This window comes from Vanessa cardui, chromosome 8 (genome assembly GCF_905220365.1).
Source record: "Vanessa cardui chromosome 8, ilVanCard2.1, whole genome shotgun sequence".
NCBI classification, from domain to species: Eukaryota; Metazoa; Arthropoda; class Insecta; order Lepidoptera; family Nymphalidae; genus Vanessa; species Vanessa cardui.
In genome coordinates, this window is record NC_061130.1 from 7,548,788 (window position 1) to 7,572,775 (window position 23,988).

The 23,988-nt window shown below is 31.6% G+C and overlaps 1 protein-coding gene across 2 annotated transcripts; it reads right to left on the reverse strand.

Moving 5' to 3' along the window:
• Positions 1-1,545: 1,545 nt before the first annotated feature.
• LOC124531717 (protein decapentaplegic) lies at positions 1,546-23,734 on the reverse strand. Of its 2 annotated transcripts, XM_047106229.1 has the most exons (3): positions 23,457-23,734; positions 23,262-23,332; positions 1,546-2,835 (listed from the first exon to the last, which is right to left on the reverse strand). In XM_047106229.1, the coding sequence occupies exon 3, from the start codon at positions 2,816-2,818 to the stop codon at positions 1,709-1,711; it is 1,110 nt and encodes a 369-aa protein (XP_046962185.1). In that variant the 5' UTR covers positions 2,819-2,835; positions 23,262-23,332; positions 23,457-23,734; the 3' UTR covers positions 1,546-1,708. The 2 variants fall into 2 exon arrangements, with proteins under 2 accessions (XP_046962185.1, XP_046962184.1); XM_047106228.1 differs by lacking the exons at positions 23,262-23,332; positions 23,457-23,734 and adding an exon at positions 5,254-5,533.
• Between the last annotated feature and the right edge of the window lie 254 nt (positions 23,735-23,988).

The window sequence follows — 23,988 nt, forward strand, 5'->3', positions numbered from 1 at the left end:
ATATCCGCATTATATATATAGTAAGGTATTTTTTATACGGTAGTTATACATACTTATACTACATAATAATACACAACAATGGTCACTCGGTTTATCTTCTTTAAACAATACTTAAATGCGAAAATAAATCTGTCTGTATTTAACGCTTTAGCAACATCATAGAATATGAGTTCTTTATTCCAGTTGTAATAAAACATGTCAAATAAAATTGAACAATGTGAATAATATAAAACTTATTTTACATATATAAAATAGCTACGAAATCATTTAAATACGAAATCAAAGTAGGTATAGTTTGTTTTGACTACATAAAATTTTATTTTGGCTACATTTTAACGTTCTGAACTTAACGAAAGCTGTTTCTGTGTTGAATGAAACCATTGATAACATTAGGAACAACGTATGTGGTCATTTACACTTCAAGGTCAATATTTATGAAAAACATAATTTTATGCTTCAATGTCTTATAGATTTTATATTAAATAATTATTTACTTGGTTATCACCAAGTAGCCACCGGTTTATGCAAGTCAGAGTGGAAAACTCGTCAAATTCTACCCTAAGCCACTATACTTAGTATTTTAGTTTTCTTCTCATGTAGAAGCGTTCATTGTAATCTTCTTTCATTCAGAACTAAGATAGAAAAAAAAGATATATAAAAAATAGTAAAAATAAATAAAGACTTGAATAGTTAGCAACTTATAGTCGTAACTGTGATTTTTGTAATCAGATTTGAAGTTGATTTTATCTTTATATAAAATAGAGGTAAACAGATAATAATGAAATGAACATTCTATTTAAATAAGAATTCGATAAAATTATCTACGGCAGAATAAAATCCTATAGATTCTATAAAATTTAGAAGACTATTATATTTAGCATAATAACATTTTGTGGAAGCTTCTCACATGGTTGAGATAACTTAGGCTCGCTGTGTACAAACATCTAAATTGTATGTAAAATGTATTTTACATTTTGGTCCTAATAATTTTAGCACTAATATGGAGCCCAAAATCTTGTACATAGAGGGTAAAGGACAAAGGACAAAAGTTAAACAAGATGGTCGGTCAGTAGACAGTCAGACAATGTTAGCAACCAGACTATCTAATAATCACAATATAAATTTGGCATAATCCAGCAATTGGGTTATGCCACATTTCCTAGATTGTGGTTAATTTTAAGTAGAGCTTCATTCACATTTAGACTTTTCAGCTGCAAGTTCAGGGCATAAAAATACTAAGAATAGTCTGCATTACATAAGTAGTGAGAATATTAAATAAATTGAAAAAAAAGTGATATTTTTTTTAAATATCTAACTGAATATACATTTCTCTGTTACTTTTATAATGTATTAGTTAAAAAAAGGGACAACACGTTTAATGGAATAAGTAACTTGTAATTTTCGTTTATAATTACTAGTTTTAGTCGTAATAGTAGTACCTAATAGTAAATTATTTAGTGTTAGGGAAAACCCTTATATTTTTTTAATTTTTCAATTAATATATCGTTACTACTTCAGCAATACATGGATGTTAAATAATAATCATTTTTAATATTCAAATCTTTTATTAGATCAGTATCCTTTCAATAAAATAATAATTACACGAGTATATATACAAATAGAATATGTACAATTGTCGAGGCCACTACTATATGTACACTGGGTCCACGATTTATCACTAGGTCCGCACGAGGCCGTTTTGCCTTCATCATCGGCATCCACAACCAACTACCATCATGTCTTGATAATTTTTAAGCACCACATTGTTCACTTCGTCCATATATAACATTGATATAGAGGATAGTTGCGTAGGAACGCAACACGCTTTTGGCACCGCTGCGGGGTTCACTGAGTTAACAAGAGTCTGCACGATCGCATGATTTGTGCCGTTTAAATGATCCGCCAACGGGAAGGGACAGTCTCCTTGGCAGTAATACGCGTCGTAGCCTTGCGGGGCTACGATCCAATCGCTCCAGCCAACATCAGCGAAATCGACGAATAGCGGTCGTCGCTGGCAAATCTCACGAGCTTCTTTACGCCGATGATGAGCCCGGTGACCTTTTCGCTGTGTAGCTCGTTTATTTCGCGTCAATCGCGACTCGCCGAGTTCTCTTGCGGCTCTTGCTCTTTCATCTTCAGTGTAGAGCATTAGTAATGGCTGAACTGCTCGCCATTCTTCGTTCTCCTCTGTTGTGCGTCTTCGAACACGCACATGAGGGAATTTTGCATTTGTATTTATCGAGTCCTCCTCTAAAACACGCACTAATAGTCCATGATTGTGTTTCGGCTCTTTCAGCCATCTTCGGACCGCCCCTAAAGCATCTGCAGTTACAATGCCTTCAGCGGGCCTAAGAGGTATAGAGTCTAAAAGTCTTAAAATGGGCTCTGTTTGCCCACGCCGCCCAGGTCGCACGACATCATACAGCAACAATCTTTGCTTACCCGTCGTACCGACGGCCCTTTGGAACTTGAGGTCCGCGCCACGCGCGACTTCGTCGGATGGCACACCGCTTATATTAAAAAATAGGCGGAAGCGATGCTCGCCCGGGAAGCGGTCATCGAGATCGGTGGGCGTATGGTAGAAAGACCGCGCCGTGTTGGCCGCTGCGGCGGGAAAAGCGTTTCGTTCATCGTACAACAGGCGCATGGCGCGGGGCACAGGCGGAGGTGGCCGATTGCGAGGCGGCGGCCGGCGTGGCAGTCCCAGCAGCGCAAGCAACTGCTTTTCGGCGGCGGCGCGCGTCGCCTCGTCCAACCCCGCGGCCGCGCAAAGCGCCACCAACGCGCACACCACCGCGCACGCGCACGCCCCACGCATAATTCTCCTCGACCCACCTGCAAAGAAATAGAATACCCTATTAGTATTAAAAAATAAAATAATTTATACACTTAAATGATAGATCTAAATTAACGTAAGGAACTAAAGTTTGAAGTCCGTTCTATCCAAATTACTAGTAATTTAACAAAGATCAACATTGTATATAAGCGGTAGTTGCTTTATCTCATTTCTCACTATTCCTAATAAATGCGTCGTCTCATTGTAATGTCCGCTATTATTTCAATTGCATATACAATAATAATGTAAAATAATGCTGTTCACTTTACTCAGTTTGAAGTTGAATAATTAAACAACGATTAGGTTCTTTATCAGTGCACCTTTATTACCCTAATTTTCTAGATCATAAATTAATATATGCAGAATATCCTGTATATTTGCTTAAAATAAAAATTCAAATATTGAAAAACTTTTGTCTTTAAGAGACATGGTAGTAATTGATAAAAATAAAATGATGACAGTCTTGTGCGTTACATCATAGGTACATTAGTATTTCTTCCTTGCCGGCATTACTAGAGCGAGCCATATAAGGCAATTTAACGACACTATGACATAAGGATACCATATAAGACAAAAGATAAAAATACAAAAGGTAATCTCTAAATATGTAATTATTTTTAGCCATATTATTTCATAATCTAAATGATTAGTTTTTAATATTGTGGATTAGTCAGTTAGCAACAATCAGAATTCTCAATTTAACATGTTAAATGTGAAAAAAAGCTTTTGTATAATAAAAAAAGACAAGTTAATTTAAAGTAGTTCAATAAATATTAAAGTTACGGTGGTTTCCCGCGGTGTTGTGCAAAAGTTGTCCTTTTATGACTAAGAGGCCTCATAAATCACTACACATTCTTACTGAACGTCTGTTTTCTGGTTTTATGTAAATTGTAAGAGATTGTAAGATATAATATACATCTTTTGCGAGTTTGATTAATAATTTCTTTCGCTTTAATATTACTAAGTAGGCGTTCAATACGTCTTAAATGTCAAACAAAAATTACATTAAGGATATAACTTATCAAAATTCAATAAAACAAATAGACAATAGAGCTTAATAATTATTGCATTGACACAAGTTCGGTAGATATTAGAAGTACTTTAAACAATATTTACGAAATTTTAATAAAGTTTAAGCAATTTATTTATTAATGTAATGTTTAAGTTATGTAAAAGATGCGATCTCAATAAAAACTCAATAAATAAGTAGACACTTAACGTAGCGTAACCTTTGCTACCTACGCCGTTGTGCATAATTTGTTTATTTACTAACAAGACGTTTGTTTATACGTCTGAAATATTATCTGTTTACAAATTCTATGACCTATTTATATTTTTGCGTTATTTGGTATTAATGCTAAAATTCAATAAAAAATGTAACTCTGTATTATTATTTATGTTCCAAAGTTATGCTAACTAAGTTATCGTAACACATTTTTGTTTTAGTTATTTAGTCTGTTTTTATTGTGTTTATTTGTAAAACATATTTCTTACCTACAATGATATTATTTGGCATATTTTTTAAAAAAGTTTTTTTTAACTAAATACAACAACTCAATTTAATATTAAATTAAATTTAAATTGTTGAAAACATAACATATAAGTAAGTAATATCTTGACAGATATTGACTGTTATTTTTATGTAAAATATATGAGAAGTGTATCTCAAATCGTCCGCTTTTCAAGTCATCTCTCGACCCGTAAGTAGATGCATATGATATTAATAGAAAATGTGATATTTGATTCGTCCATTTATATTCATAATAATGAATCTTAAGAAAATGCAAATCATATTTTTTTATCTGGGAATAGATGAAGCTAAACTTACTTATATAGAAGCTTGTATTTATATGATAATAATATTATGCCTATGTTGGGTCTTACAAATTACTTTAAATTTTGAATTGGAAGAGCTTAAATGTACTAATTGTCTATTAAGCACAAAAGATTTTGTACTATATAACAAGGCTAAACAATACTAAATAAATCTATCACTTGATAGTTTTTAGATTATATACAGTATTAACAGATACCTACTAAAATAGAGAATTTAAATTTAAAAGCTAATTTAATAGCCTTAAGCAAAAGACTTCAACGAGACGCCGTTCTGTTACAGGCATGAAAACTATGTAGGTAAGATGTTAAATTTATTTCCTGTTCTATTTTTTTATAAATCATTATAAGTATTTATTTATAGTCTGTTATAATAATATTAGAAAATAATATTAGGTCAATATTCCAGTTTAACTAGCAAGTGTAAAATTTTTACAGCATCAACTGATTAGATAGTATCGAATACGTATTTTTATAGTGTTTTGATCGCTCTAGCACGGTCGACCGGATCATGGCGTACGTATTTCGAAAATAATGCGGTCAAACCAGCCGCAGGCGCACGACCACTCGGCTCTCTCACTCACCCGAAATTTTAACGCATCCAACGTCGATAGTTACACAAAATCCGCAATCCGTGATATCTCCGCGAGCGAGAAGCGCGTACAGTCAACGCTTCGGGAACAAATGGAACCGCACTCGTTCACGATCGAACCGTTGGCACATAACAACAGAGCGGGCGGGTAACATCACTGGCGCGTGTTGGCGCTCGGGAGCGGCGGCGCGCGCGGCGTGCGTGTGCGGCGGACGGAACGACAGTGTATGCACGCATTACGTGCTCGCGGCGCCGGACTCGCGGCTGGAATGAGAGGCCGCTCCAGACGCGGCGGCGTCGCTGCGGGCAGGCCGAGCTCGGCCCCGCCCCGCCCGCCGCCCCACCGCCCCTCCGGCCTCCTACCGCACCCGCCGCACCCACTACCACCTCAGCCCTTCCTACCCTTCGACCTCTGCCCTGAACTACCTAATCTCTCCGAACCTATTTAAACTCATTTGCTCGCAATTTTCGCTTAACTATAAATTGATGTTGATAAGAGTTTATCGCAAGGCCACTTTTACTTATCAATTTCACATTCATAAACATCAGCTGCAAACACATTGTTGGCACAAAGCTTGGATATCGTTTCAATTCAATGTATCTTTTATTATTCTGTTGTATAGTTACTCTACCATTTCAAATTGTCGCTACTTAATCAAAACAGCTTAAATATTTTATTAAAATTTAATTGAAATTAGTTTAAACACGAACATGAAAATTGTACTGTAAGTTATGTATCTTCTTTAGTGAATTTTAAAGGACATTTGTTTACTATTTATTTTAAGCTCCTGACTTAGTTTTTTGAAAAACCTACTACTCGTTAAAAAAGTACGTAAGCAAATATTATCGATTTAATAGATTTATAATTTTATGAAGTGTGTTTTCGAAAATAAGAAAAAATGCTAAACAATTAGCAGAAATCAATACTAATTTATACTTCGTTTTCACTAAGTTATATAATGTAATATAATACTTTAGACTCTAGAATTCGATTACAAGACTGTACTTACACGCAAAGGATTTTTCAAATAAAAATGTTTCTCTTAAATATTTGGATAAAATTCAGTAACTACTAATATTATTATTTTTTACCAAAAATTACATGTCCTTAGAAAATATTATTAAAAAAGAAAATTATGAAATATATTCTTACCTATTTAATAAAAATCAATGTATCCTAATATATCTTGTGCACAATTACTATCAACTTATCACTTATCCGTCACAATATTCAGGCACCGAGCTTTCAAAGCGCTTCTTTTGACGCGTATTTATGTCACATAAGGCGCGTCTCAGAATAACTGAGCTGAGTTTAAGTAAATAGTCGTAATTATAAGTGGGCTAGACTATGCGGCCCCGACTCATCACCGAGAGTGGGGGAAGGGTGTTGACGAGACTGTGCGCCATTTCTTGACACTTGATTTTCCGAGAACACCGCCCCACCGTTATGGTAGATAACAGTAATAACCCCATCGTCAAAAAAACTAGCGTCCTTAATAACATGAAATGTATGAGTAAGATGACTTCTGTTTGTAGCCCTTTGAGTTAGAGTTATCATTAAATTTCGTATACAACTTATTACAGTTTTTTTTTTTTTTAATTATAATTAGGTATATCATAAAACTAAAAAAAATGTAGAATCATTATGTAAAACTCTAAAATTTGTGTATTTCGTTATGCAACGAAAATACTTCGTTTGAAAATAGAGATTTTTATAATAAAATAAACATATTATTCTTTCGATATATAGGTACATATGTACACTAAGGGATTAACTAGAAAAATATATTATCATAACTAACTGCAAATTAGGAGCAAACTATTGTAATTTGGTCAAAGTATTGTTTCGAACTGATTGTCAACTTAACTCCTTTGAACTATTATAGTAGCGCCATACTAACAGTTTATTTCACGAAACGATTAGTCACTAGCCAGTGCACTATCGTTGTTACAAGATAAGAAGAAAACAAAAGTTATTTTAACACAAAAATCACAAAGTATTTCCTTTTAATTTAATACTTTTGTTGTAAACTTTTTCACGTTCAGCAGATGATTGAACGTAATTGTTTTTAATCTCATTTCCTGTTCGCTTCCCACGTGTTTAAATCCAAGATAAAACAATTTAGATAATGGAATAAAAGTAAATATTGCGAGGAAAAATTGTTTCTTATGAACGCTGTGCGCGTTTCAGCGATGAATGTGCTCGTTAACAATGATAGGATGCTTCGAGCAGGTGAGGCGTTTTATTTTGATTACAGTCAACGCACGTGCCGTCGCAGATGGTATAGTGTAAACTGAGACTTTCATGAAATGTCCGATCATAATTTTATATCATTTTTACCGGCATGTGCATAAGTATTAAGTATCCAAATATTACACAACGATAAACATATAACATACAACTAACAGTTCCGTTCAAGATTTCAAAAATAATATATATTTTTATAATTAAAGATTTTTAAGAATGCCTAGTTTAAGATAATTTCATGATATTCATACTTAATAACAAAGAATAATAAAATAATCTCTACTATTGCTATTTTTTAATACTGAAATAATATTTCATAAAATATTATATACATAATTATATATTTGAATAAGTTGGCAGCGATTATAACCTCCTAATGAATGTACAAATCACTTGAAACTGTCATTGTGGAGTAGGTACCTCAGAACGTGCAGTTACAAGATGATAATTGAGTTTGAGTTTGTAGTGCTGTTTACGGTAACACGTGTTAAGTTGCATAATTTTTGACATGTTCTTATTGCAAATACAGATGCTATTCATTAATTTATTATCATAAATTATTTATTTATCTAATAAAATGTAAAAACTCTTTGCTTTGTTAATTCTATCAAATACGATTTAAAGCTTCTCTTATGTTAGAATAAATTAGGTTTGTCTATATCTACTATGATATAGAAATATCACAATGAGTTTGACTTATTCAATAAATACATAGAATTCGTTGTTTCATGCATATTAGAAAAGTTAACTATAAACACGCAAAAACACGCTCATTTTAAAACTGAATTATACTATGTATAAGGTTTTAAGACCTTACTAAGCATAAAAAGTCTATAAACATTAATTAAAGTAACAGAATAATTAATTTTACGTATAAATATCCTCATTTCTATTAATTTGATATAAGCAGCATGCTTGTAATAAAGTTTTCGTTCCAACAACAACAACGAAGGAAAACGTCAGAAAAAACCGGCATTTGTCAGATTAAAAAATTGTCATACCTTTATCTTAATATTAATAATTATAATTCATCTCGTGCTCGGCGCTGAAGGAAAACATCGTGAGGCAAACCTGCATGTGTCTAATTTCATAGAAATTCTGCCACATGTGCATTTCACCAACCCGCATTGGAACAGCGTGGTGGAATATGTTCCAAAACCCTCTCCTTAATGGAAGAGGAGGCCTTATCTCAGCAGTGGGAAATTTACAAGCTGTTACTTTACCTTTATCTTCACATTAGAGTGTTAAGGGAGAACAAGTTCGCAAAAACCTTCTCTAGATAATAGGAGCCCTTAATCCAACTGTAAAATATTAGCAAGCTATGTAAATATCTTATTGGATTTATGCGGCGGATAGTTTAAAAAAATAAAAGGTTATTTTTTTTAATTACATTAGTAGATAATGTTTAATTATATATTATAACTAAATATTTAAAAATGAATTATCTTGTAACAAACGCTAGTCAATACAATAAAAATAGTCTTTGAATGGCGCCAATGCTTAAATAAAACCACGTTAAGTTGTCATAAAGCAGCTTCCATTAAATTAAAATTACCGAGATGGCTTATCATTCTTAGCATGCTACCGGAGCCGTTACGCGCAAATAAAGAACTGTTGTTCTTGTTTTTTTTTTTCTTTTTTTTGGCGCGTGTCTCTCGCGATCCGTTATATGCTGCCAGCGAAAGTTAGAAGTCGCTCGGAATTTTATACCAGTTTTTGTTGAGGTTATAGAATTTTAGTTACTTATTTTATCTCCGAATATCTGCTGCGTCATTGTCGTAGATGATTACTAACACATCATAATATAATGATATTATTTTATTTCTAATTGCATTAATAAAAGTTTGGCGAAAGGAGTTTTGTTGTATTTTAAGCAAATTGGATACATAAGAAATTAAAAAATAAAGCGACTGTATTTCTTCATTGATTTAATCTAATACTATATTTATGCTGAAAATTAGTACTATTAAGGAATTGTATTTTTAATTGACTTTCTAATCCCGAGCATATTGATAAACTTTAAAACCAATTACCATAGACGAATCATTGTTTTCCTATCAAAAACTATCATATTACTTTCTGTACTTATTATCTTCAAATAACCAGTTTTTAAATGCTTAATGTTTAACCTTTATAACCTGAATGAGCGTGTCTTATCTATGTAGTATATTCAAAATTACCATCTTGTTTAATAATTATAATATATTTTATATTAACTATAATATTCGATTGATTAGGCTACGACGTTAAATGGACAATTTCAATTTTATCTGTGTACGGTTAATTTTTCGTCTAATTTTTATATAGCTGAATATCCTAGAAGTCCTATTGCATTTAATATGATTCTTTTAAAAAGTCTATATTTTCATAATAGGTTCCTATACATTATTACATATTTTATAGTTTTGTAAGAACTACTTATCTACGATATCATAGGTAAACTGGTTTAGCCTACAGCCTGTACGTTTTAAAATTGATTTCTCACTAAAATTGTTTAAAAAATGATTTTTTTCGTAGCTTTTTTTGGGTCTATTAATTACAATGTTTTGTTGGTTATCAGATAAAAATAAATTATATTTACGTTACGAACATTTTTAAATATAATTTGACTATTTCAAATACTAAGAAAATTGAATTAATTTAATGTTTTTGTAATTATTTAATGTTTATTATAAATCATTAATATATACACGATAAAGTTTGCTTATTCTACGCGAAACTGTAATAATTGGTACCTACTCGTATGTACCCATATAAATTGAAAGCAGTTTTTTTTCGTTTCCTATAAGAGTCTGATTATAATAATATGAATGTTGATGTATATAGTGTCTATATATTGTCTATTTGCTTGTTAACTTAGCACGAATAAACCCCTTAATAGACCTTAGCAAAATTTAACATAGAATCGATACATGGAATCTGAATAAAGACACTAGTCGATTTCTTTATCTACAGGAAAATTAACACGGTAGAGTCGGAGTTATAATATAATTATACTCGTATAATGACATTTCATTCTGATCTAAAAATATCTCCACATGAAGGATCACTTTCATATGTCATAATAAAAGGCTTACCTTTTACTGTGCAGAAATTCACATCAAAGATTCAGACTTAATCAAATAGAGACACAATTGTTTATAATTTAGGTAGGTATTAATATGATATAATTAGATAATGAAAATATTTTCACACAGCTATTTGCATTAACAATAAATATTTCGCGTAAAAGAAAGATTGCTGGAACTATCCTATAATTATTGGTGATTACATGTACCCCGATCCCGAATACATTTGATCATTGTGGCGAAATCTAGATATAGGGATCATATTCAATGTGTCAATGCTTCCACGTCAACTACTTATCAATACCCCGTTCAGTTACAACAACTACCGAGATATACAATTACTAAGCTCACAAGAGAAATTATTAAATACGAAAGCAAAACTGGGACACTTGTTTTAATTGTTTCCAAAACACGTACTTAGTTTAATTTGTTTTTTTACTACACGAACTATTCAGTATTCTCATTAAAAATCTACACGAAAACGACATTTTAGATATTTTGTCACTATATTTATTATACAGGTATCTATATTATTATTGAAATTGTTAGTTTTTATAGTAATAAAAACATTTTAACTAAATATTAATTAAATATTTCAACAACCAATAGGTACTTTCAATTCAACCCAATTTCAATTATTCTTTTTAAATTTATATCAGTTGAGTAATTACTTAATAATAATACTAAGTATGCTTGCAATTATATGCTACATTTACTTGTACGATACCTAATAGAATCGAATAGGTCGCCAGATAATTTTATAGTTGAAAAATATAATTACACATATATTTAAAAATAAAATTGATTCCAATAAAATTAATATTTTACTTTTACATACTTAATGATTACTATTTGTGATCTACCGTCAAACAATCGCCCAACATCAAATCTTTTATTGCTATATTTCGTTAAGAGAATGAGTAATCTAATGTAATCAAGTCAGTGGCTTGATGGCGTTCTAAAGAATGGTTCACATGTCTTTCAGTGAATACGTGTAACTAAACGTAAATTATCTCAAGTTGTTGTTGATCTTATCTTCAGATCTCTTAAAAAACAAACAAAATATTATTAAATTTGTAATAATAAAAAATTAGTACAACTTATACTCATCGAATGCTCATGTTAGAGATATTATACTCGTATTGAAGTATGTGAAACAATGTGATTGAACGATTGCAATTAAGAAGTGCGCTTAGCAAGAAGCTTTTGTTTATTTATTAATATTAATACGTCATAAATTTTAATAATCGAAGAATTGATTTAAGTTGTCATTTTATTGTAAAAAGTAAAGCACAATTAGTCCAAAGATTAAAATAGATATAATTTTAAATGCTAAGGTATTTTTTTTCAATTTCGCAGCGAATCACTGTTTTGACTTTTAGAGTTCCCACAATTTGGGATTGATGGCTTCTTCTAAAGTAGTATCCATACCTATTTGTATAAATATGATCATTCAACATTACAGATCAAGCATAAATCTTGTCATTCCAATGTAACCCCATAGAAGGCTGAAATGACATAAAAACATGTCTGTCCTCGGAGTTCAACATCCCAAATTTTATTAAAATTATAATCGTGGTTTATCTTTAAAAGTGTAACAGATAGACAGAATCGTTCGCATTTATAAAGTCACATACCAGCAATGCATCAACTATTTTTTTTTGGCCATTTTAATACCTACAATTTTATACACTATGTATGCTTTGACATATTATCAATTTCCCTCGTTTAACGCTTTTTCTATTCGTGCATTGAGATCAGTTCAGAGGCTTAGATGTAGTTAGAAGCGATACATATTGAGGCAGAAAACGGCTATGTTCAATACCAATTAAATATGATGATATTTTTCGATTTGAGCATGTGCAGATTAATACCTATATTTCATATACATGCCACCTTCTTGACACATTTTATTTTCCGTCTCCGATAAGGTCGTTTTTTAAAGTAAATATTGCTATTTTCATTTTAGAACAATATAGTTTTTTTTAATTACTTACCGGAAATAAGTTGTTTAATGTTGAATTTTAATTGAAAAAAATACATGTTGAGTTTATGTTTTTATTTCAATTGGTATAGATTTAAATAATTATTGCATCAACAGTATACATTTTTGACATCATTGTATAATAGAAAGTGTGAAGAGTATAAATTCAGTGAAATAGCCGAAAGTCATGGAGCAGCGGTAAAGCACACTTATAACTTTCGCGATTGAAGTGTGGAATATTAAAAATATACGTTTTCAAAAGGAACTTCAAACGCTTATTGGTTTTTGTGCATTAAAAATCGATTTTAATTATTATTTTCTTAATAATTATATAATAATTCTTATGCCTTATAAGTTTGACAATTAATAATCTATTTTTTAAACAACCAACGTTTTATACGTTGTAATACTGTTATAATTTTGACATATACACGAGTATTAAGTGTCTGTTCATATAAAACCATAGTAAATGTATAAAACCATATTGAATATATTTAAATGCAACTTTCCCAGAACTAACTGTGTCGATTCTATAAGATCTAAGAGATATCGATACAGTAACGATATTTAAGACAAATTATATTTGTACCTAATTATTATTAACACGTTTAACAATGTGTACAAAAATGAGTCGATTTTCCACAACGAACTATGGTCGCGGTGCCATGCCGTCTGCCACCCACGGCCGTTCGCGTCCTGCGTTACTCACCAATTCTCTCCTCATGTACGTAATTAGCCCATTAGCACGCACGCACCACTCAAATGCTCAATTAGATCAACGACCGTCGGGAATAGCTGACAGGATTATGTTCCCCGGTTTCAATGAAACACGGGATAAAATATATCTAACATATGACTTTTTTTTTTCAATTTTTTACGCAATAGAAACGGTTAATGCAGTTTATTCCTTCAGTTTAGCATTCGCTTGGAAACGCCGGCAAAAAACAACGATTCCGAAGCTATTTTCTACTCATCCTGTCAGGTGTACCTAATGTACAGCTACTTTATACCAGTAATAGTTTGCCCGTCTTTCCCAGCCCACTTATGTCTGTCTTCGTCAGAGACGTAACGGAGAGGAAATCTGGGTCTTAGAAATTTTATTTTAACCTACTTCTAAATTTGTATGTTTATATAGATAGCGAGGTGCTGAATAAAATTATAACACTACATTAAATCAATCAGTTTTAATATATTATGTTTTTACTCATTCATCTTTTAAATATATATCAAATTTATAATATAACAATTAAAAATATAAAGCAAGCCTTATAGATACACGTGATATTTTTTGTATAGTCTTTATTACTTAAGAACAACATGGATTAATATTTCAAGCAATTAAGGTTTGATTTCACTTCCTTGTAACGAAGTGCAGTGTGAAAGCAGATTGTCTTATGCAATTAAAAATAGTGACTACGTGTGTTTGATGGCCATTAAAATGCATTTGCAGGTTCCGATTGCATTGGCAGAAGCCTACAAATGTAGTGATCGCTATCATAATGCGATACTGTCAGCTCAGCGTGTCAAATTGAAGGTCGTCCGTGCATTCCGGAAGATCTGTATCGAGATACATACTAATATGCCTTAACATTATATTTGTACCGTAAAAAACTATCTTTGGCTGATTTACGTCTGAGCATGTTATTATGTTTACATATACGAGCTATACAACTAATCTCGTTTTTTAACAATTGTTTGCTAGTAAAGCATAAAGCATAAATAAAGAACTTATGCGCGCAAAAGGTAACGACAGCAAAACTCTAAATTTTTATATTAAATTATCCTTTTTTAAAATACAAAGTACTGATTTTATATTCTTAAAGGAATACTATGTACTAATAAGATTTATTTCCAATAAGTAACATGGGGTAGATCATATTATGAAAGTATATATTCAATAACATATATTTATTAAATTGTAAACATATGAAAAAAATATAAAAATAAGCTGATAGGTTTTTAAAAATGACCAAATTGCTATTAAAATTTGTTCTTGGACAACGTTTTTTGCTACGCTAATATGATAATGTTGACACCATGGTTTAATATTCCAAAAGAATTTACGAGTTTTACAAGGCATACTTCTATAATTGCGATAATTACAACCTGCCTACGCAACTGCCTCGGTTAAAGAATTCCTGCGAACTCGACATTGCTTAATTAGTGTAATGACTTGTTAGTTCACACGTTCTATTTGTAAAAGGGTCGTTGGAGGAGTCTAACAATTGTCTACTTAATAAAAAATAAAGCATGTTTTTTTAAATTTAATTAGTACTAAGAAACATCATTATAACTCTTTTATTTATTTTTTAATTTGTACTTTTGTCGTGGTTTTAGAATAATTCCCTGTTATTTTTTCAGTTAATATAGTAGTAATAAAGTTATATTGTAGCTCTACTCAGGGTAAACTTATTTTAATAAAAACGTCTTCCGAAATAGAATCCATATGGCTGGTAAAAAAAATAAAACAATTGAATAGAAATCATGTTAGTTATTTGATTTATATGTTTGTTATATTGTTTATTGATTGTGACGGTATGTACCGAAGCTATTTCCGCGGAATTTTAGATATAATTATAAAGCGCGAAACCTATTGAAAAAATACAAAATTCAAGTAGAAGCACTTATTTAATTTTAGTCAATTGTGGTAACTATTTATAGTTCTTATTATCTGTTTTCCACAGTTATACATTTTACAAATTATTTAATTAAATTTGAATTCAATATACGTAAATTAAGGTAAAAAACTCCATGTGATGAAAAAAATTCGGCTCAAGGTATGTAAATAAACTCGCATTGGAGCAAATATTTGTAAATAAATCAGTTTCCTTGGAATTTATTTATCTTTAATAGACTAGTATCATTTATATATAAAAAAACACTACTGATAGCTCAGAGATAGCGTAGATGTGAGTTTGCTTTGTTGACATTTAGAAGCATCACTACACCGTGCATTCTAATTTCAAATAAGCTTCATAAAATTCGAAAAAGTATTTATATTTTTTATTGCTTCGTACTGAGTGTACATTTATACAGCTTTGTGATTTACAGTTACTAGTTACTTGTACATTTTAGCGCCACATGCTTGCTAAGTATATAATTTTGAATGACTGTTTGTACGGGAGTCAAATTCATTAATTTATTTATTATACTTTGTTAAAGTCACTGTCTCACAATTTAGTTTCTTACGCCCCAAAAACTATCTTCGATCTGAGGACTCTAACAAACAATTAGCAGATTGGATTGGTATATTGAATTTGATTAACAACATCTCTACCAGTCTAGTGGATAGTGTATAAGGCCGATCCTGAAGCCTTGAAGCCCCGGGCTCCAATCCCGGGACAAACAAATAAACAAAATTTTAACAAAAAGAAAAACCGACTTCAAACAAAACACTATTTTAAAACAAATAAAAATGCTCTAAAAAGTAATAAAAATAATTGCATATTTAACATATTTTTGAGAGTCCTCCTAGATAAAATGAAATGAAAAATATTAGACTACTTAAACGTCGATTTACGATTATATAACGTAGTTATAGTTATTGTTATATTTGGAGCCGGTGTCAGCCACGGGCACACGCTTAGACAATCAAATGAAAGAAGCGATACGAGCCTCTTGATTGACCCAGTATAATATCGTATAAAAGGTAATTTGTAAGAAACATATTTCTTAAAGTATTCTCGTGTTGTTTTTTGATAGATATAGTATAGGGTTGGTTGACGAAAAAAAGATTTTTGTGGCAAGATTTTCCAAAATGATTTCTGATAGTAAGAAGTTGGGTACGATATACTCGAGTGCCTCGAAAGACACGTACCTACGACCATTTAGAGCTTAGTCTTGTTATCCAACAAGAATGTCATATTGAACGATGATAGCGAGAGGATAGACAGCAAGCATTCTAATAATTTGACCGATTTTATTTTATTTTAAAATGTTATATATAACGAGGAGTTAGGCATTCACTCGTTATCAGACGTTAGTCGTTCACGTTCGTAATATCTTTCCTTCGATATTTTTTGAAGTATCCCTCCTTACTCTGTCATGTGTTTTACGCTACATTAACGTCGCCAGTATGTACGATAAAATAATAAATAAATTCTAATTAAACTTTTTATGCTTCGACATATATATAAATGTAAAAAAATTTGGTGCAATAAGTTTGTTTCGAAGTTAGAGCAATTGACCTTAGTGATCTTAAAACTAGATAAATACCCGGTCCTCCATACGTTAACAGAAGCGTAATGGGTCATTATGTAAAATTATATAATTTAAAATGAACAGTATCTAAACAGAACAGCAGGGATACGTTCATAGTTTGGTACCAATAGTGCTACTTAACCTTGGAGAACTTGTTATGCTAAATATACAATATCACGAAACAAAAATAAGCTATTTTATTTCTATATATTTACAAATTGCTACGAACAAAAGAAAAAATAAAATATGATTAAAATTTCGTTACAATCAAAAGACGGACGATATATTCGTACAGCAATATATAAATAAGTGAAAAAACATTCTCGCGTTTGCTTTAAAATTTGCGAAATGTGTGAGAGGATGTTTTATGCAAAACGTGTAGTAGGTATGCTGTTTTGGTTAAGTAATGCACTAAACTAACTGACAATAAATTCTTGTCCCATATAAAACCTGTTGTTTACTTTCAGAATTAATTCTCATCGGCTTTAATTTCAAAGGATCATTTTAAATTTGTATTAATTTTAATTACAATTTATTATTTATGAAAAAGTTGTTATCTTCCTGCACAAATAAAATATGACGTAAATTAAAAGCTAGTTAGGGATTTGATTTATGTAGGTAGATACGAACCATTTGGCACGCGACAGTAAAGCTGTCCGTTGGCATCATTATTTCCAGCGTCTTATACAATAGGTAATCGTCGATAACCAATTTACACAAAACCATAATAATTAGATTCGCCTATTGGTCGAACACAAACGTATGAAAATCCTGTAATCTTTAAATTAATCGTGTTCACACTGATAGGCGTTGAGGGATATTTTGTTTTATAGTGATTAAAAAGTGTGCAGTTTTACGACGGAATCAACTTAAATGTCAAGTTTTATTGTATTCCTGTCACTGCCAGTATTCGGATACAATACTTTCGTTTGTCAATATTAAATGTAATTAAACCAATATGTCCTTATGTTTTAGAATTTGATATATATTAATTGTATACATATTTTATTAAGTGAGAGTGAAGAATTTTAACCAAATGTTTTTTGCGCATAATCCATGAATATGGAATTTAACTGAAAACACCAAAATAAAGCCCTTAAAGAATAAAATCGTGATCATAGCATATTGAAAAATATATAATGTTCTATATTTATTATTCATATATTATATTATAATTACGTCAATATTTATATAATTCATCAAAAAATAGGTATGCCGGAATTGACGTATCTTTTTTTAATTTAGTGCAAATCGTGTCTTAACCTTCGAAATAAACATTAAACTACATATTAAGACAGAGCCAAATACGGGCTTACTCTAAGTCTATCTTATAGTTCAGTTTCATTTAAATATTTATGAAATACATAGTACAATTTCATAAATATACAATGTATTTCTCTCCTAATACAGTTACGATAATTAACATAGTATTATTTGTAAAACGCTACTCGAGACCTTATCGTTTATTAAAATTATGTGACCGTATCGTCATTTGTGTTTATAAGACCGGTCTACAACAGCAGAAATTCACACATGTAGCTTATTGTGACTCTGTTAACCTGCTTGACACTTAAAATGGTTGATAGTTTAGAAAATAATTAAATTAAAACAATGACTTCTAGTGAAGTTCTAGATTTCTTCGGCTTCCTACTATAGAAATAATTTTGATAAGTTTGAAAATTACAGTAAACAGTCTTATGAAAAACGTATATAGTACAGACTGTACTTTTAGCTAATTTAAACTTAATTCGGTAATTGAAATTACTATCCTATCAAGTAAGCATTTTTAAAATATGTTATATGTCATCATGAAATATGACATCATTCTATATTTTTCAGATTCATTAATGATTTTTTTAAATAAAACTTGATAATTTATAATAACATCACTAATGCGTAAGAAGAGGATGTTTAGGGCGGCGCGTGTAAAACCAGCTCACCGTAAATATTGCCGGCCTTTTTATTCCTTGCTTCGATGATCACCAATCCTAACACGACATTTTACTTTACCTAAAGCTTTTTTATAAAAGATCCGAGTTAACTACCTATCTGTATAATATACAATGTTTATTGTTACCTTATTTATAAAACATCTTAAGGTAATGTAGTCAATTATATAGCATAAAATATAAAGTAATGTATATTTTATCATAAGGAATATAATAAATCTATTTTATTTAGAATCATTTTCATTTACAAAGATAGAGTCAAGCCAAATACTTAGTATGGATTGCCGCTTTAAATTATAATATTAAACAAGCAACAAGCACTACATTGCGTACCTGCATAACCAAAGTAGTAACATGAAATAAATAAAAGAAATCTCGACTTCATAGGAAAATAGCTTTTGAATAATACTGGTACTATATTTGATTAAACAATACAACTTTACGTGTAGGGAATATAAATCAAAAAAAAAATATTGCCACTTTAATAAATTGATAGGTTAAATTTTTTTTTAAAAAAATCTTCAAGTTTTAGTTATTAATCTATCAAATCTATGAGGATATTATAAGGTTTAATATTAAATATTTTTCTCAAATACGAATTCATTGTCAGCAACAATATTTAATATCAAAATTTTTGGCATTTCTCTAGTATACCTACATACGAGGTTTGTTCAAAAGGAAAGGTGAATTTTGATTTTTTTTTAAAAGTATTCATTTATTCGTCTATATTAATTTTGTCCCCTTCAAAGTAATCCCCCTCAGATATACAGCACTTATACCGGCGCTTCTTCCAATCTTCGAAGCTCTTCTGAAATGCGATTTTCGGTATGGCCATTAGCTCGTACTTCGATTTCGACTTTACCTCGTTAATAGTGGCAAAACGCTTTCCTTTCATTGTTTTCTTTAGATTAGGGAATAGAAAGAAGTCGCAGGGAGCCAAATCTGGTGAATAAGGTGGCTGAGGCATGATTATGGTATTGTTTTTAGCCAAAAATTCACGAACAAGCATTGATGTGTGAGCTGGTGCATTATCGTGATGCAGAATCCATGATTTGTTTTTCCATAATTCCGATCGTTTGAGCCGTATTGCTTCACGTAAACGTTGCATTACTTCCTTGTAATACTCTTTATTGATCGTACGACCTGTTGGCAAGAACTCATGATGTACAACGCCATTGTAATCGAAGAAAACAGTGAGCAAAACCTTCACATTGATCGAGCTTGACGTGCTTTTTTCGGTCTCGGTTCATCTGGTCGCTTCCATTCGGATGATTGAGCCTTGGTTTCGACGTAATAGCCATACACCCAGGTTTCGTCACCAGTTATGACCCTTTTGAGCAAATCTGGATCGTTGTTAACATCATTCAACAACTCCTGAGCGATACTAATGCGTCGTTGCTTTTGCTCAAAATTTAGCAATTTCGGAACAAACTTCGCTGCTACACGTTTCATGCCCAAAATATCGGAAAAAATTGTATGGCATGAGCCAATTGATACGCCAACATCCTCTGCAACTTCCCTTATAGTGACTCGACGATTTTCTAAAACTATTTTCTTTGCTGCTTCGATGTTTTCTTCGCTTGTTGACGTGATTGCAACTCCAGGACGCTCATCGTCTTCAAAATCTTCTCGGCCGTTTGTAAAGCGGTTATACCACTTATAAACACTTTTTTGAGATAAAGTAGACGCGCCGAATGCCACAGTCAACATTTTAAAAGCGTTGGAACACTTTATTCCATTTTTAACGCAAAATTTAATACAGATTCTTTGATCCATTTTGTTCAAAAATAAAAAATCGAAGAACATACAAAAACGCCTTTTCTTTTTCAGTTGTCAAAAAAAAACTACAAATTCAAAATGGCTGATAATATCAACATTTGAGAACCATATATGTACCAACATAACAAAAATAAAAAATCGACGATTGAATACATACAGCCCGCGAAATTTCAAAATTCACCTTTTCTTTTGAACAAACCTCGTACATAAACTGATATGAGTTACGTACATCTTAAAACTTGAATAACTTTTAAAGACCTAATTAGACAGGATTACATTTATCTTTCTCATAACAAATGTCAAATAGGCATGCAAAAATTATGAGTTTAGATATTGTGTACCTTAATCAGAATCAGATTTACTTTGTAATAAATCAATATATGCAGTTATGCATAGAAGAAGAATAGAATATATAAAGAAGAATCACATATATGGACAAAATGACATAGTCAACTTATTAAACTGGTGAGTTTTAGATGTATCTCCGGGACTGTATCATGTAAAGGTAGGGTAGGGTAAATTTTCATATTCTGTGAGATTTTTAGCGCCATTGTCGCAGTCGCATCGCTGTAACTAGTTCAAACGTGTTGCACGCCTTTAAAAGTTTATTTTTCAGATTAGTTTTTGCCTATTTTCTAATAAGTTATTTGTTTTTATATGTAATTATTTCTATTAAAATCGATGAACTATTTCAGTACTCTGTGATTTCGATTATCTTTATTGCAATAATTATTTGTTTAATGGAAGAATGATGTTTTATTCGTTTTTGTTTACGTTTGAACAAAATGACTTACCATGTTATATTGTCAGCAACTTCGTTTTCATTACGAAGTTGAGCATGAGTTAGTAGAACGCATAAAGTTATTAGAAACGCGACCTTTGGGTTGAGGCGTACACCAAAAGCTTGCCTTTGAACTAGCCGAAAAAAATGCTTTCGATTACCCTTTCAACAAGGACAAGAAACGTGAAGGACACGAAAGACTTAAAAGCTCTCTAGGAAGAAATAGAAAGTTCCTTACGATGTATTTTTTGTTTCCTTTGGGCCCATGCATCATATGTTGATATCCCAAAGAAGACCACAAACGATTTATTTGTGAATTGTGTTTTTAAGAATTGGCATGTCATTTTGTACACTGTATGGATAGCATGGCTTTTATGATTAGTTGCTATTTTCTTATTATACATTTTATTATAGTTCCTACTTAATTAAAAGACTGTTTTACTGATAGTCAATAAAATAAAGATCACCAAAAGGTTGAGACTGATTATATTACTATTCAATAAATAAATTTGATTAAAAAACAAAACACCATGTCATTTTGTCCGTACTTACCCTACGTACGAATTATGCGGTGTGTGTTTATATGCCTAGATCAAGATTTGCGATCAAATTGTATAGCGTTAGAACTTGATCAGTTGAACTTGGTGACTTGTTTGATTTTTAATGGCTAGAGACACTTATATCATAATTGAGACTATTGATTAACTCAACCTTCATTAAGAAATGAAAATATTACGGAAACTTCTGATACAATTTTTTTTTGTATTTTCCTGTTTTTTACTCATAACTCTCATTAATCTAGCATTATAGAGACAAACATTACCGGGAAGTAAAACAATTTAGTCACATACTACTGTTCTCATTACATTAAACGTTTAATTAATGATACAATAAAGTCGAGATGACCTTTGCATTCTAGTAAGTAATCCTAGAGACCGCAGCGGTCAAGACCACAATATGATTTTAAACGACTCCGAAGATATTATGACGATCTGGAACTGGATCTTATAGAAAATCTTTGTTATTTTTAGTATCTAACTGACATTGGTATTTAGATTCTTGTAATACTGATAATAAAATAAGAAATATGGCTAAACTTTATTAAGAAATTATGTGTATTATATAAAAGAAGGCTTTTCAACTCGTAAGAAAAAAAAGGTGACTGCAAAATCAAACCTTATGACAAAATTTTATTTTATGGTATTGTTTACTGCTGTTTTTATTGTTTACCTAAGCACTCGCGTAGGATATATCTAAACTACTGTTTTTGCTATGATTGGCATCTTTAACAATAGTAACATTTCGAAGAAGGTTTAAAATAACATGGAATTATCTAATATATTTCTGAATAAAATAAACGAGATCGCGTTCTTGTGACGTTGTTAGGTTAGCGGAGATATAACAGGTTAGACTAGTTAACTTAAGATAGAGCTAAGAAACGGTTTTAACTTTTAGCACAATACCATTAAAGTATTTTTATACTTGCAAAATATTAATTTAAAAAACATCTGTTACGAATACGATACGTTTCTAAAAGTAATACTAATAAAAACGGAAATGCCTTTGTTTTTTTCCCTTGTTTTAGTGAGATATATGTATAACCTACCTATAAAGTGCGTCATAAATTAATGGGAACAAATTAAATACCGATATAAAAGACTCACTGAAAAATTTTTAAGTTAATTTTCGTTCAACACCAGTCTAATTTCATAATAATTTGTTAATACGCTTAAAACACACTTCTACTAAAATGATATGCTTGCTAATATGATAAGAAAGTAGATTTATGTATTTTAATGATGATTTTGTAGTCGCTTATATCATGATGTATATTGAGAGCATGTTAGATTATATCTTAACTGGGTATTACGCAAGTAGAAACTCATTTAAACGTGAACAGGTTAATGTGGCACAGCAGGTACCTAGCAGAGGAGAATACCGATTAATAAATGATGCGGAAAAGATATAGGCAATTTAAAATTGTAACGTACGTGGATCATCGCACGTTGTGCAGGAGGTGAGCGCGCTGGGGCGGCGGCAACGGCGCAGGCGCGCCGGCGACCTGCTCGCAGAACACACCAGTTGAGCTACGGGCGCAGATCGAAAGTTCGATGCAAGATCGAGCGCGCATATGTAAATATCGCCACATTTACAAGCGAAAGGGTTCACCAGAGCGGCGTACTAACGCAGCGTTGCGCGGGAACCAGTTCGGTGAGATTCCTTCGATGTCCGATACAAAAATGTCGAATGAACTTCAGGTCCATCACTTGCCGCGAATGTCTGATACGCGACGCGGCCGCCACTCGACTGCCGTCCTCCGCTCGCCGCCACTCTGTTGGTATATTTATCGCTTAATTATTGAACTCGTCTCTAAAACAATTATGAGGCAGCTCGGCATGTGGCTAAAGGCTGGCAGAGGACGTGTGGCGATCGGCGCTACCGCGTCTGCGCTCTAGCATTGCGTCACAATCTGCACAGCAATCGTATACGCAGCCTTCAGATTATTATTATCACTCGGCTAATCCAATGCTCACCTATTGATCTTTTAAGTGTTAACCTCCAACCTTTCTTGATTAATAGCTACACAGTTTTTATCCATTCATATTAAAGTGCTATTGAATTAAGACCAATTTGAATAGAATTTGTTATTACTTGGTGTCAAGAATAATAATTGAGGCGAATATTATTATTAAGTTATCCGTGGCAATAATAAAGTTA